Source organism: Pomacea canaliculata, linkage group LG9 (assembly GCF_003073045.1).
Source record: "Pomacea canaliculata isolate SZHN2017 linkage group LG9, ASM307304v1, whole genome shotgun sequence".
Lineage (NCBI taxonomy): Eukaryota > Metazoa > Mollusca > Gastropoda > Architaenioglossa > Ampullariidae > Pomacea > Pomacea canaliculata.
The window spans coordinates 19028747-19042039 of NC_037598.1; the positions used below are offsets into that span (position 1 = coordinate 19028747).

The following is a 13293-nucleotide window of genomic DNA, read 5'->3' on the forward strand; positions in this document are numbered from 1 at the left end:
ACTGTCAATAATGTTGTCACGTGACTGGAATGGCAACCTAGGGGGAACAAAAGATGGAGTTGTGGAATTTCGCACGAATTAGTCTTCATTTGTTGTGTTATTGGTGACAATATGCGCTGCATATTTTAATATAAATGTGTTGTGAACTAAAATATTGCTGTCAACATTTATTCATGATCTTCAGAGCTTTGTGAACGATGTAAAACCTCCTGCTTTATTATTGTCGATTCCAAAATGGCTGCCCGAAATGTCAAATCTATGCCTTCGTTTGATCCCCAAGATAAAATGCAATCAAATACGCTGAAGGTAAGCTCAATATTTGATCTGATTTTCAGGCACACATTTTGATGAACTGCAATGATTATTTAAGCTGATATTGCCGATCTAACTTGATAGCTCTTGATTATCATAACAGAATTCCGCAAATATTCATCATATTGACATCTGCTCTTTTACCGTTATCAATTTCTGTATAAATTATGGTTACGAACGTGTCATAATTAACGATGATCGTCTGGTAATTCATTATGTTATTTTCATGTGATGTCAATTTTCTTTTCTTTTATACTTTTGCATGCAGATTTTTAGTCAGCTATCTATGTGAAAGTCCAGATCAGACGAAAACGCGTACACGTACGAACTGCAACACAGGCCTAAAGAAACATGCACACAGAGAACAATAAAAAAAAACTCGATACAATATTATAGTGTTACCTTAATAAAGTGCGTCCGGGCATGCATGTGTGTGGGCGTGTTTATGTGTAGGCGAATATCAGTGTTTCTGCCTACAAGGGGGGGGGGGGGTTTAAAAAAAATGCAGGTGTTTGTGGTCCCTTTCTGGCAGTCGTTTAATTTTTGGAATATTGTGTCCTTGCATCATGTGTTTGTAGTTGTTCATTATATTTGGTGCAGCATCATTGACATAAACAAGTTTGCTACTATACCCGCTCCAAAGTTTGAATAAAATAAAATGTGTTGCTCACCCACTTGACTGAGATGCAGCTATAAGTGTATAAAAACTATCAGGACAATGCATGAATAAAAATACACTCCTACTTTAGCTTTAAGCCTAGCAAATGGCATTAAATAACCTGGTCATAAACAAAAACTGCATGCTTTCAGAGATGTCTGTTTATTAGATTTACACATTCTGAAGGACATGCCTGATGTATAGCAGCTCACATTTTAATTGAGGTTGCATGTATAATTGTATAAGTTTATGCAATTTTATTAATATTTTAACTAGCTAAAAGATTAAGATTTGAATCAGGGGAATGGAAGGTCAAAGACTCAAATCTTGTATGACAATAATAGAGGTGCCTTTGCACAATAAAATGGCTTGTAAGTTTAAAATGTTTTATTATTGTTTTTTATGTTGTAATGGTGAAGGATGGGAGCTCTACCTTTTTAAATATTCTGTTGTGGGTTGTGATCTGAGTTGTGTCTAGGGCATGACATGCAGAAGGTAGAGCAAGACTCAAACAGCTTATTCCTCTTAAGGCTACAGACTTAAAGCAGAAAATATACATCAGTCGTTATAATTTTTTTTAAATCCTCAAATGCTGAGTAAAAAATCAGAGAAAGACTTAAATCTCTGATGAGTTGGTGTTCTTTGTATTGACTATTTCAAGTATGCATCAGCAGGCAGCTTCAAAGTTGATTCAAGCATTTCAAGGATGCAAGAGTGCTCACAAAATATCTATGACAAAAATTTTAATTTATTCTGCTGAATGTACACCTTTAATATTTTGAATTTTTTTTCTTTTTTATGCTTCCCAAGGAATACAAACTGCCTATAGTGAGTAAAGTTTTCGCGTATGCTCACTAGGCAAACATTAATTTCAAATTATAAATGATGTTGGTCAGTCTTACGCAGGAGTTAAAAATTATATCAAAAGGACAAAAACATCTGGCTCATTCAGCATTTGATAAGTTTTTACAGATCTTTAGGGATCCTAGAAATAAATCTCAAGAGATTGTTGTTTAAGAATTGTTAGCCGTTATCTTTTATTGGTATTCTATTTTAATTTCTGTTTGCTTAGGCAGGCAGATTTCCCTTTGACTACTTATGAAAGAGTGGAATATTTCAAGCTGTGGTTGAAGATTGTATCCGCATTAGCTTCTAATACTTACGATGTATTTTTGTATGTTAAACTGCCAGGAGAGTGCACAATTTTTTGCTTAGTTCACATAGTCATACCAGTTATTCTTCATTTCAGCGCCAGCCCAGTCCAGACTGGAGTAAAAATGATCTCTTGCGGCTGTTGAGTTACTTTGAAGGCGAGCTGCAGGCACGAGATATAGTTATAGCTGCACTCAAGGTAAACTTTTTATAAACTATAATCAATGGAAGTCATTTTTAAGAAAGTCTTTTAGGTATCACATATTGTCCACATAAAGTGAAACAGGAGTGAGTAGATCATTCTTTCTTCGGTATTGCTTTTCTGCGTGTAAAGTATGGATACGGCATCGTCTCTGTTTACATTTTAAAACAAATGGTCAAACTAACAAAATGGTGACGTTAGGTGCAGTCTTGTAAAGTATAAATGTCATTGATCGTTTTTTTTTTTTTTAAATACAGGCTGAAAAAGCTAAGCAACTGTTATACCAAGCCAAATATGGACGCTTTGGTTTGGGAGATCCTTTTATGGCACTACAGCGTGATGCAGTTGGAACAAAAGATTCCAACTTTGATGAGGCTGCAGTCAAAGCCATGTATGATAATCAGCTAGCGCAGCTGGAGAATTTGATAGCCACCCAGCGCAAAGCCCAGCTGAAAATGCGTGAGCAGCTCACAAATGCTGAAAAACGTTATCACAAGGTTAAAATTCAGTTACTTCTGTAATTAATCTCTGTGATTTAATGACTTGAGTTGTATGCTTTAACTTAAGTAGTAAGTGTTAATTAGTATCAAGAAAAGCAATATTATTTATTTTACTTAAATTTAGGAATGCAACGAAAAGGTGTCGTGCAGAAATGTCTTTTAGTTTGGAATTATCCTATTTAAATTAACATAAACTAGATGAGAGTTCTAGTGGATTATCTTTAAATAATGTGCGTGAGGCTTTTAGTTTTATTCATGCATTTTATACATGCAATAACTTAGCATATACATGCAAAAGTTAGCACTTTCTGTAATTGTAATATTTAATTTTCTTTAAGTGATTAAGATAAATATTTGTTCCTCTACAAACAATCATCTACTCTCCATCTCTTCCCCACCTAATCTTATATCCACATGTTTTTACTTTAGCGTATCTATAATAATACAGGCAACACCAGGTGTTCATGAGATTGTCCAAACAGGTATGCTCGGAGCTTGAAGAAGAGAAAAGAAAACATGCACAAGACACTGCACAAGGTGATGATGTTACTTACATGCTGGAGAAGGAGCGGGAGAGACTGAGACAGGAGGTAAGGAAACAAATTAATAATGACAATAATATAAATAGTTGTTTAGTGCAGTATCACACTTTTTAATTGTGCTTCTTATGCATTAAAAATACACAACCTGAAAAAGATTGTGAAAAAATGAGCATTATTACTAAAAGTAAAAAACCATGGACTTGTACTTATTGTAATTAAAAGATTCATGTGAAATAAAAGAGATTTAGAATAATTTTTGATAACAATTCGATTGACAGCCTTTAGTAAATATTGTCAAAATTGCAGAGATCAGAGGCAGAACACCGTAATAGGTAAAGTCGCACTCTTTAGGTGCTTAACCAGTTGCGCCCCTCAGAAACTAGTTATTTTTATCTGGGATAGTCTTTTTTTAAAGTTTAGTGGAGGCCACTGGATGTAATAAATACTTTTGAAAATTTGGTTTGGCATAAGCAAGAGTGGGTATAATCCACTTTTCTTTTACATAGATTTTATTGGCTTTGCACAGGTGTAAAAATTGCATGGCAGAATGAACCTAAAATTTTAGTTCTATATCAGTGCAGCTAAGTACTTGTGTGAACAAGCTTAGAGTTTAAATATTTTTGTCTTATGTGATAGCAACCATCATTACCATTGATGTGCAAATTTGTCTGCTGCAGATTGACTTTGAAAAGAGTAGCTCAAAAAAAATGGAAAAGGACTTGAGGCGAACCTTGGCAGCATTGGAAGAGGAAAGAGCATCTGCAGCGAGACATAAGCAAGTTGCCCTGCTTCTTCTGAAGGAGCGCAAACAAATATTACAGAGAATAGCTTCTGAATATCAGCAGCGTGGACAGGTCAGTGCTGAATCGAGACACTTGGCATGCCTTCTGCTATGAAACCATTCATCTGCAGTGTCTGTTTTTGAATGTTGTTTGTATTTGTAACATTGTTAACATTTGTAAGATATCGCAAGTCTAGAAAGGTAATCTTGGGGGAAAAATTTTTCAGAATGTGCCGAAGTTTTTGTATGATTATAAACACAGAAGCCTTATTGAAGAGAGTAAAGAAAAAAACACCGTAGTTAAATGTCTGGTAAGACTAAAAATAAGCATCTGTGCATCAGCGAGTAACTGCAGTCAGGAATACGTAGACTTTGAGAACTACAGCTTAATAACTATGGTGACAGTCACTTGTGCTGCCAACTTTCCTTCAAGTGCAAAATAGAATCAATTTTGCCACATTTTTATGTGAAGTGAATGAGATTTTGTCAGTATAATTAATCTGAAACCATAGTGTTTTTCCGTTGTTTTTTTTTTTTTACAATGCTATATACAGTCGGACCTCAATAAGTCAAACTCAAAGGGACCCGGAAAAAATTCGACTTACGGAGTTTTCGAGTTAGGAAAAATGGCGCAATAGGCGAAGGTATTTGTCCAGGAACTAACAATTAATTCGTTATAGGGAGGTTTTCGACTTAGGGAAGGTCGACTTATCAAGGTCCGACTGTAACCCATTCAACTATCCTGGCAGTAATATGTACAAGAAACAATGTCCTTAAAACTTCTAAATAAAAAGATTATTTCAGAATGGCTGTTATAGCTTTTAAGCAAAAAGTAACTGTTAACCCTGACTCTCTTCTTTCACAGGCAGCAAAGACTCAGTCACTTCTGGAGTAAAATGAGCATGGTAGGATTTACACTGAGCGTGCAGCTTTTGTCATTACTGGGAAAAGGAAAATGTTCTTGTTTGCTTTCATGTGTATTGAATATTTAGTATCCTATTCACCTTTGTATCATAACAGAGAGCCTCAGTTGTTTAAGAAGTTTAAGTCATTTAATGTATTCAGATTATGAGGCTTACATGCAGTGTACAGCTAATACCATCCTAAAAATTGTATTACTCTCCTATTAACAGGTAAACTGTTATTGTTTCTTTTTAAAACAGGCGTTCATGTTTGTACAGTTCTACTTTCACAGCTAATTCAAAAATACTTTTTTTTTAAAGTTTTGTTTTGAAAGATATTTGACATTTACATTTTGCAACTAACCAAGGGATTGTTTGGGGTTTGTTTTTTTTTTAAATTTTGTGGCATTTTTTCCTAAAAAAATAACTTATGGGAGTTTAAAATATGTGTCCCAGGAAAGTGTTTTTTAATTTATGTAAGATATACTGGTAAATATTTAGATTATGAGAAAATTTGTGGTTGTTTTTAATCTCTCATCTAAATAATATCTGAAAGGAAAACTGCTTAAAAAAATTGTGCAGTATCAAGGCATATACTAAGTTTTGTTTTTGTTTAACACATTAATAACTCATCTTCGTTTTTCATCACAGTTTTTTAGTGAAGGATCTTCAAACACTGTACTCAAACAAATCTATAATGTTACATAAATAAAATATTGATGTTTACCATCAGAATGAAGAGGATCATGGTACTCATTCATTGATTCACAGCGAATGATGGTATTTCTTTAGCCATCCTTTAGGACATGAAGTTGTTTAGGTTTTTTTGAGGGGAGGGGGGTTGTTTATTTATTTTTTGCTTTGTTTTGTGTTTTTGTCAGTGGTAACTTGTCTGTAGACAGCCATACCACCAGCAGAGAGCTGCTATCAGTTGACATTTTTTGACAATCTTTTGGCTATGTAACCTTATTGTTTGTCACCCACCACTTAATCAATAATGGCAAACTCCCTTTTTTCACACATCCCTTGATCATTAAATCCAGTTTATAGCATCTATTTCAATTTTTGTTAAAGTATTTTTTAGGGAGAAAAGTATTGGCATGTCACAGAAGCTTGGCTTATTAACCGTTTCCTTTCTACTGCTATGACAGTCATTCCAAACTTAAATTTTGTGCAAAAATTTGGTTCCTTCACAAAGTGGCAAGATTTATCTAAGACATATCACTGGATATCTTTTAATTTTGGTGCATGGCTTCTATATAATAGCATCACAGCCTCACCTTACCACTTCATGTGATTCCTATTTTCCTCCCACCTTTTCCCTGTCTGCAGCAGTTTTTCCTAATCTCATGGCTCTAAATTCTTCTGTCTTCTTTCAAGTCAGTATCATAGGGGCCTTCTTTATTATTCCACTAACTCTTTGTTCTGTATTAAAGCATATCACAAAATTATATGTCTCTTTATCCCCACCTCTTCCCCAAGTCTCAACTTCCCCTCAACCCCAACTAAGTTATGCAAAGTCTGAACACTTTATGAAATTTTGCTATTGATCTGACAGATAAAATTATCCATTTTCTAATTAAAGCATATGAGGATGCTATAGATAAACTAAACATATGCAATAAGTATTTCATTGCATTTGTAAATGAGTGATACTCAAGTACAAAAACTCAATGCAATGTGGAACCTCTATTCCAGTATTCTTGTATTCATGTCCGCCCATTTTGTACATAGTTTTCAATATTTCTGTAATAACTTGTGCAGTCAGAATTGTGACATGCTGATGCTTGTTTTCAAGACTGGTCAAAATTCAAAGTCATCTGTCATACAAGCTGTAAGAGCTTTGTCATTTTTTTAGGCAGAGACTTTTTTAAAAATCTTAACTTAAAAGGTTAAAAAATATTGTATCTTAACTCTGATTCCAGGCTGAGACATTGTTGAGTGAAGATCAGCTGCATGCTGAAGATGTGGCTGAAGGGCTGGAAGCAGAATCTCGTCACTCACTGGCAATGGAGGCAGCGCTTGAACAGCAGCTAGGCGAATTTGAGGCTGAGCGAGCAGCTCTGAGAGAAGGTCTCAATCAGGAGCAGGCTCGTACACGGGAACTAGAGGCTCAAGTTGAAGCCCTGCAGAAGCAAGTGCAGATATTAGCAGCCCGCACGTCTTTAGAGTCCATTGAGATTAAATCCAGCGTGTCTCCTCAGGCCAGCACAGCACACTCCTCGACTCCTCCCACCTCTTTGGTTCATCCATCTGGCATGTCCACAGGATTAGGCCCCGTTGCTTATAGTCCCACATCAAGCCCAACTGGTGTGCGGGCAGGATCTGGCATGGGAGCCATTGGCTCCTCTTTGGCCCCAGGCCCTTCACGGTCAGCAGTCTCAATGGTTGGAGGTGGGACATCAGCACCACTAGTTTGGCAAGTGCATAAAGTGAACAAGGTTTTAGAAGGAGGTCGCATAGGCTCCAGTTCTCCAGAGCGTGAAGTAATTTATCGTCCTTTGGATTCTCCCTCAACTCGTAAAATACAATATGGAGGGGGAGCAGCTGGTAGCTATTCATCTCCAAGCCTAGACAGACAGGGGACAGCACCATTGTCAGGCAGCCCTCGTGGGGAAGCAAGAGTTATGACTGTGGGAAGCTCTGGGCCAGAATCTGCACCAGTGTTGGTTGGGGGAGGAGGCCTGAGCAGTCCTGGAGCGCGCGTCAACATTACCCCAGGCAACAGCGCCACAGTTGTCACTCAGGGCGGAGGCAAGATCTCGTTCCATGTATCACCTGGATCTGGAGGGAGTAGCATCATCAGTGCAGGTGCAGGTGGAGTTGGTGGCGGTGGTGCTGGATCACCTCGCCGGACAGCAATAGCAGTAGCAGCCTCTGCCGGCAGAGGTGTGCCACCACCAGTTCCCCCAAACAAACCGAACATTGTATCTATTAGCCCAGGCGCAACCAAGCCATCGCCACCTCCAAAGGTGGGTTTGATGGGTCGTGGAGGAACTGAGAGCTCAAGTCTTCATAGCAAGACAGTTCAGATTCCTGTCAACGTTGTTGCTTCTGCTTCATCTGTTTCTTCTAGTCCCAGCAGCAGTTCTCAATCACCACGAGAAAGCTCACCCATTCGGAAAACTGCACAGGTTTGTGTCCACGCTAAGTGAGGGGCTGGGTGCAAAATAGTAGAGAAGGGAATAGCTGCCTTGTGCATAGCTTCTTCTACTAATTACATCCCTCAGCTGCTTCATGCCTCTTTAAACTGCTTGAAGATTTTTCTCATCACTGAGAGGGGAAGAAATAATTGTGGGAATTTGGGGTTCTACCATCTCCCATTTGAAAGTGTTTTTTTTTTATCTTTTGCTTTAAATCATTTAGTACTCTGTGTGTGTTTGTGAATGTTTTCTTTATGTTCTCTAAATTTCTCATGACTTTCAACAAGAAACAAACCTGTGAAAACATTTTCCCCCTTTTGATATGGTGAAGGTTTTGGTGGGAAAAGAGCAACTTATGGTTGCAACTGATAAGATTGGGTTTTTACCTTTGTTCAAAGGAACATTTTTTAAAACCTCTTCACACTCAACTGCACTAAAGTCTAAAATATCTCTTGGCAATGGGACAGATCTACAAACAAGTACACAAACATCAGGAGCAGTAAATAATTTGAAAGTGACAATCACCAGGATTCATTTCTCACTGATTTATTTGAAAATCATTGGTTCATTCAACATTTCAGGAATTGTGGCATGTATTTACATTTCAGTGCTTTGGGTTACATCAGAATTGTTAGTGAACTAGAACTATTGCAAGGCACGCTGTGTGAATGCATAAAAATGCTTACTTAAAACATTTGCTTTTAAAACATTTCTCTCACTCTCGGCGGCCCGATGGCGCAACGGTTAGCGCCTGTCACCAATACAGTGAAGGTTGGCTGCCCCGAGTTCATTTCTCGTCTCGGGCATTCTGTTCATCTGTTCACAGGGCTAGCTGCCTTGCCGTGATATAGCCATAAGTTGCTGGCACGGCGTAAAACACCAATCCTCCCCCCTCTCTCTCTCTTTTTTGTATTCATTTAGATTGTGTAAGGTTAAATTAGGTTAATTATGTCATAAGAGTTCTTCAAATATTTTCCAATAATAATAATAGTACCTAATTTTAAAACTAAAACAATCTTGCTTGCTTTCTTACCCATAGAGTCCTGGCAGTCCCATGATTTAACAAGAAAGTAGCCGGAAAAAAACTTTGTGCTAATGACTGATAACTCACAAAAAAAAATGTTCTTCCCCAACCCCTGCCCATCTTGTCTAGTTGTGTCTTGTTAGTAATTATAACTCATTCTTTGGTTTCTTGCAACAAAGTCACACAGTTCCCTTTGTTTCTTCTACAGCACTTTAACTTTTATTTTGCATGTGTGTGCTTCATGTGTGTTGCACCTTTTACCTCTGGAAATCATTTGATATTTTTTAGGATTGGTTCTCATGGGCTGATCATAGTTGCATTAGAAAACTGCTTTACCACCCCTTTTTATTAACTTTTGTTCCCCACCCCCCTTGTTCTGTGAGCATTTCTGTGTGTGTGCTTTTATAAATATGCATGGTGCCACTTTTAAAAAGATTTTTAGATTTTTAATTTTTTTACCAGCTTCATGAGTGTTTTCAGTTTTGTGATATAGGATTACATTTTGACTTTAGTTTGCATTTTGGTGTGTGCATGTTGCATGTGCATCTCTCCTTGCAGCCCTCCCAATCTTTTGAACTGGATACACCAGCTGTCTCCTCTAACATCATGCAGGCCAACCCAGCAACTTCGCTGGAGTTTCTAGGGCCAGAAATGGCCAACCTCCAAGCCATGCTAGCATCACTGTCCGCAGGTAACCCTTGTCTAATTAAATATCTTTTGTTCCTTACAATTTTCTGAACTAATTTATGTTGGCCCTGCAGCGATTGCCTCATTGTTGCTTATTTAAAATATTAGTCTGACTTGTGTGGATTTTTTTATTTGTTTTTGCTTGTTTGTTTTAAGTTTAACAGGCATATGGCATTTTCTCCCATCAAGTCAGCTACTCATTGATTTAAACTAATTTCTTCAGTACCATCCTTTTTCATTGTGAATGAAAAAAAAACCCCACTGATCTACAACTGAGAGCAGCTCTGATTATTAGAGGTTTAGTAACAGAAATACTGTACAGGGTACTACATCCTCTTCATATTCTTTAGACCACAGTGATGGGGTTTTTTCCCCCCATAGTAATAGTACCTGTAGTAGTTTTAACATTGTGTTGAAGGCATTACCAACATTCTCTTTTTTTAACATGCAAAACATGCAACATCTTGACTGCTGGGTCTGTTTTTAATGTGGTCAGAAATAGTTATGGCACTACATTATTAAGATTATAATTTTTAAAGTGTGCACATATGAAAAATCACACCAATTCAAGATCATAAAATTATCTGTTAGCATTTTACTTGAGAGATACTCTTTTTTTCAAAATAAACCTCATTCCAGTAATGTAGAGTAAGGCACAAATGGTTTGGTTTTTTTTTTTTGTCTTTCATTCTAGAATCAGCCATCACAGTTCCTTAAATGTTGGATTAGTTCTGTTGAACTATTTGGTTCCCTTACCAGCTATATGCTAGTGTTTTATGTAGTTTGCAACACTCCTTTCACTGAAACTAAAGTGTGAATTGCTATGACTATTCTGAAAGTGGTGCATTGACCTGCGCATGCCTCGCTGACTGTTGTGAAAAGTAGGTATAGTACATGAGATTGGCCAGCACTGCCTTCAAGCTGTTCAGGGATAGAATTCATTACTAGCCTGTAGCCCCGCTTGAGGACTCAACAAGCCAATATTCTTTGTCTACATACCTCAGTTCTTGCCTGCTTTGGATAACTGTGGAGGCATGCAGGACAGAAGTCTGTCAGCTAGACCAGCATGTAAAGGGGTTACTGGCTTTACATGAATTCCATCCCAGATTTCAGCACTTCACTTGTGGATGTTGTCTGTTTCTTATACCTGGCCTTTTGCACTTATGCTACGCTAACTCTAAAACATGGTTGTTAAGGAATACAGTATTGTAAGGACAGAAAACCAGTCCCTTGAAATATCCTGTTTTGTCTAAGGCACTGAAAACTAAACAAAGTCCCAAAAGCTCCATTAGTCACAGTTGAACTGTTTTGAGATGAGGGTGTCCACACAAAGTCATCTGTATCTGGTGCTGAAGTAGTCAGCAAGTGTAGCTCTAAGAAAGAGACTAATCTCATGACTACATCCTGCTGTTTAAAAAATATGATTTTTTATGTTTATTCCTGACAACCCAAAGAAGGGCTGGATTTTTTATGATAAATATAAAAATGAATAAATGGTTGTGGGTTATAAACAGCTTGTGTTTGAGCACAAAATAAACTAAAGCATTTATTTTAGAGCATTGCATAATATTAATAGCAATTTTTTTTTTACATAACCAAATGGCAGATTGAACTGATATGGCTGTGCAAATATCCTTGTATAAGAAAGGTCTTATGTTTTAACAGTGGCAATTGGCTTTTTTTAAAACAAAATCAAAATGGCTTATGATCTGATTAGAGCAAACAGAGATAAACCTAAGTACTTTATTTGAATAGTGATTTAAGGACTTTTTGGGGCATTGTGGTTATTTATCCATCTCATTGTTTTCACTAGTAGTAGTTCTAGAAGGTTTCTGGTAACATTCTTTGGTCCTACAGTATTTTGTCACAGACTTGTAACTTATTCAGTATTACAGGTTCATCCATTAATGTATCACTATGAGTATTATTATTACTACTTTGTTGTTTAGTTTCCACCACCCCACATTTTAAAGTCTGCCCTTTCCCTTACTGAAGAGTATATAGGTTTGTCATTTTAGGGGGGGAAAGTATTAGATTTTATATGGTTTCAATATGCTATGAGCTCTTTATGGTTTAGATTTTGTTGTTATCCAAAGACTAAACGTTGGTGGGTGTTTTTTTTTTAAACCATTAAAGCTAATGACTTGTAGGGCATGGATGAAGGGAATTTCATTGGTTGTATAATTGTTCATCAAAGATGAAAAATGAGGCATACTTTACATTTTAAGTAATTTTTTTTCTTTTACACATTTATTAGACTTTTATCAGGATTGATTATAACAGCTTTTTGGGGAAAAGAAGGTTCTCCCACTTCTTTGTTGTTTGTTAGTTTTGATTTTTTTTTTTTTTTTTTTAATCTGTTAAGTAGGCTGGGATCTAGAGTGAAAGTGCAATATTTTAAAGTGAATTTTGTAAAGGAAGTGAGGGAATGAAAACAAGATAGTGTGTATATGTGTGAATTTTTTTTTTTTAAAGCTAAGGAAATACACCTTTGTGAACAGTCACTACTTTCATGATGTATTCTCATAGTCAGTGAGGGGCATTTAAAAACAACTTCGGTCCCCATGTACATTGACTTAATGTAGGCATGCCTAGTTTATTTATGTTGGTTAAGAATGAGAGTTGCGACTTTTGCAGCATTTTATAAGGCAGTTTAAGTTTATTTAACATTTCTTCTTTCTAGAGTTCGGGGATTAGCCCATCTACAATAAATATTTCATCTATATTCAGTCACAAGTTTCCTGTCTCAGCTTCTTAATATGATAGGGGAGCGTTTGTGTGTAAAGTCTTCTCCAACAATAAAGATTTGTTTGAATGGAACTAAATGAATGTCTGTTGCAGTTATACTAGATTTGACATGCTTCATTACTTGGTTGTAAATATGATGCTGACTAAAGAGTTCACAGAATAGTTGCAACAAACCTGCAGCTGCCCTTCCCCTCTGTTAGCCCTATTGTCAGCATTAAGGCTGAACATTAAACATTATGCATGAAGCACACTATTTTGAGCACCGTTACATGAATGGAATGAATTTGTTGTATGTGAATTTTTGCTGGTTGAATTGCAAGCAGAAGAATCACTTTTATGTCTGCCATTACCACTAACACGTTACATATATACCTTGATGCACCAGTTATAGTAGAATGAAGACCAGGCCATGCACTTGAATCATGCTAGTTTTGGCAGTTTAAAACTTAATATGGCACTGTATACAAACCACAGCCTTTTTTAAGTTTTATACCCTTGTTTTAGAGCGGGATTGAGCTAATTATGTTGTGCATTTTTGGAGATTTATTTTTGTGTCTAGCCCTGCTTTGCTTTTAACCCATTTTATTGTGTTAATGATTTATATTTGGCATTACATAGGTATTTTGTATTTTTTTTTTTTTT

At 36.6% G+C, this 13293-nt stretch overlaps 1 protein-coding gene across 4 annotated transcripts in view; it reads left to right on the top strand.

The window, feature by feature from the left end:
- Positions 1-13293, top strand: part of LOC112571564 (CTTNBP2 N-terminal-like protein) — a 25094-nt gene continuing 11801 nt past the window's right edge. For all 4 annotated transcript variants that reach the window (XM_025250633.1, XM_025250634.1, XM_025250636.1 and 1 more), the window contains exons 1-7: positions 1-306; positions 2220-2321; positions 2582-2821; positions 3307-3414; positions 4044-4220; positions 6975-8183; positions 9775-9907. In XM_025250633.1, the coding sequence (XP_025106418.1) occupies positions 235-306; positions 2220-2321; positions 2582-2821; positions 3307-3414; positions 4044-4220; positions 6975-8183; positions 9775-9907 (2041 nt within the window). In that variant the 5' untranslated portion in view covers positions 1-234. The remainder of the gene's footprint in view (positions 307-2219; positions 2322-2581; positions 2822-3306; positions 3415-4043; positions 4221-6974; positions 8184-9774; positions 9908-13293) is intronic.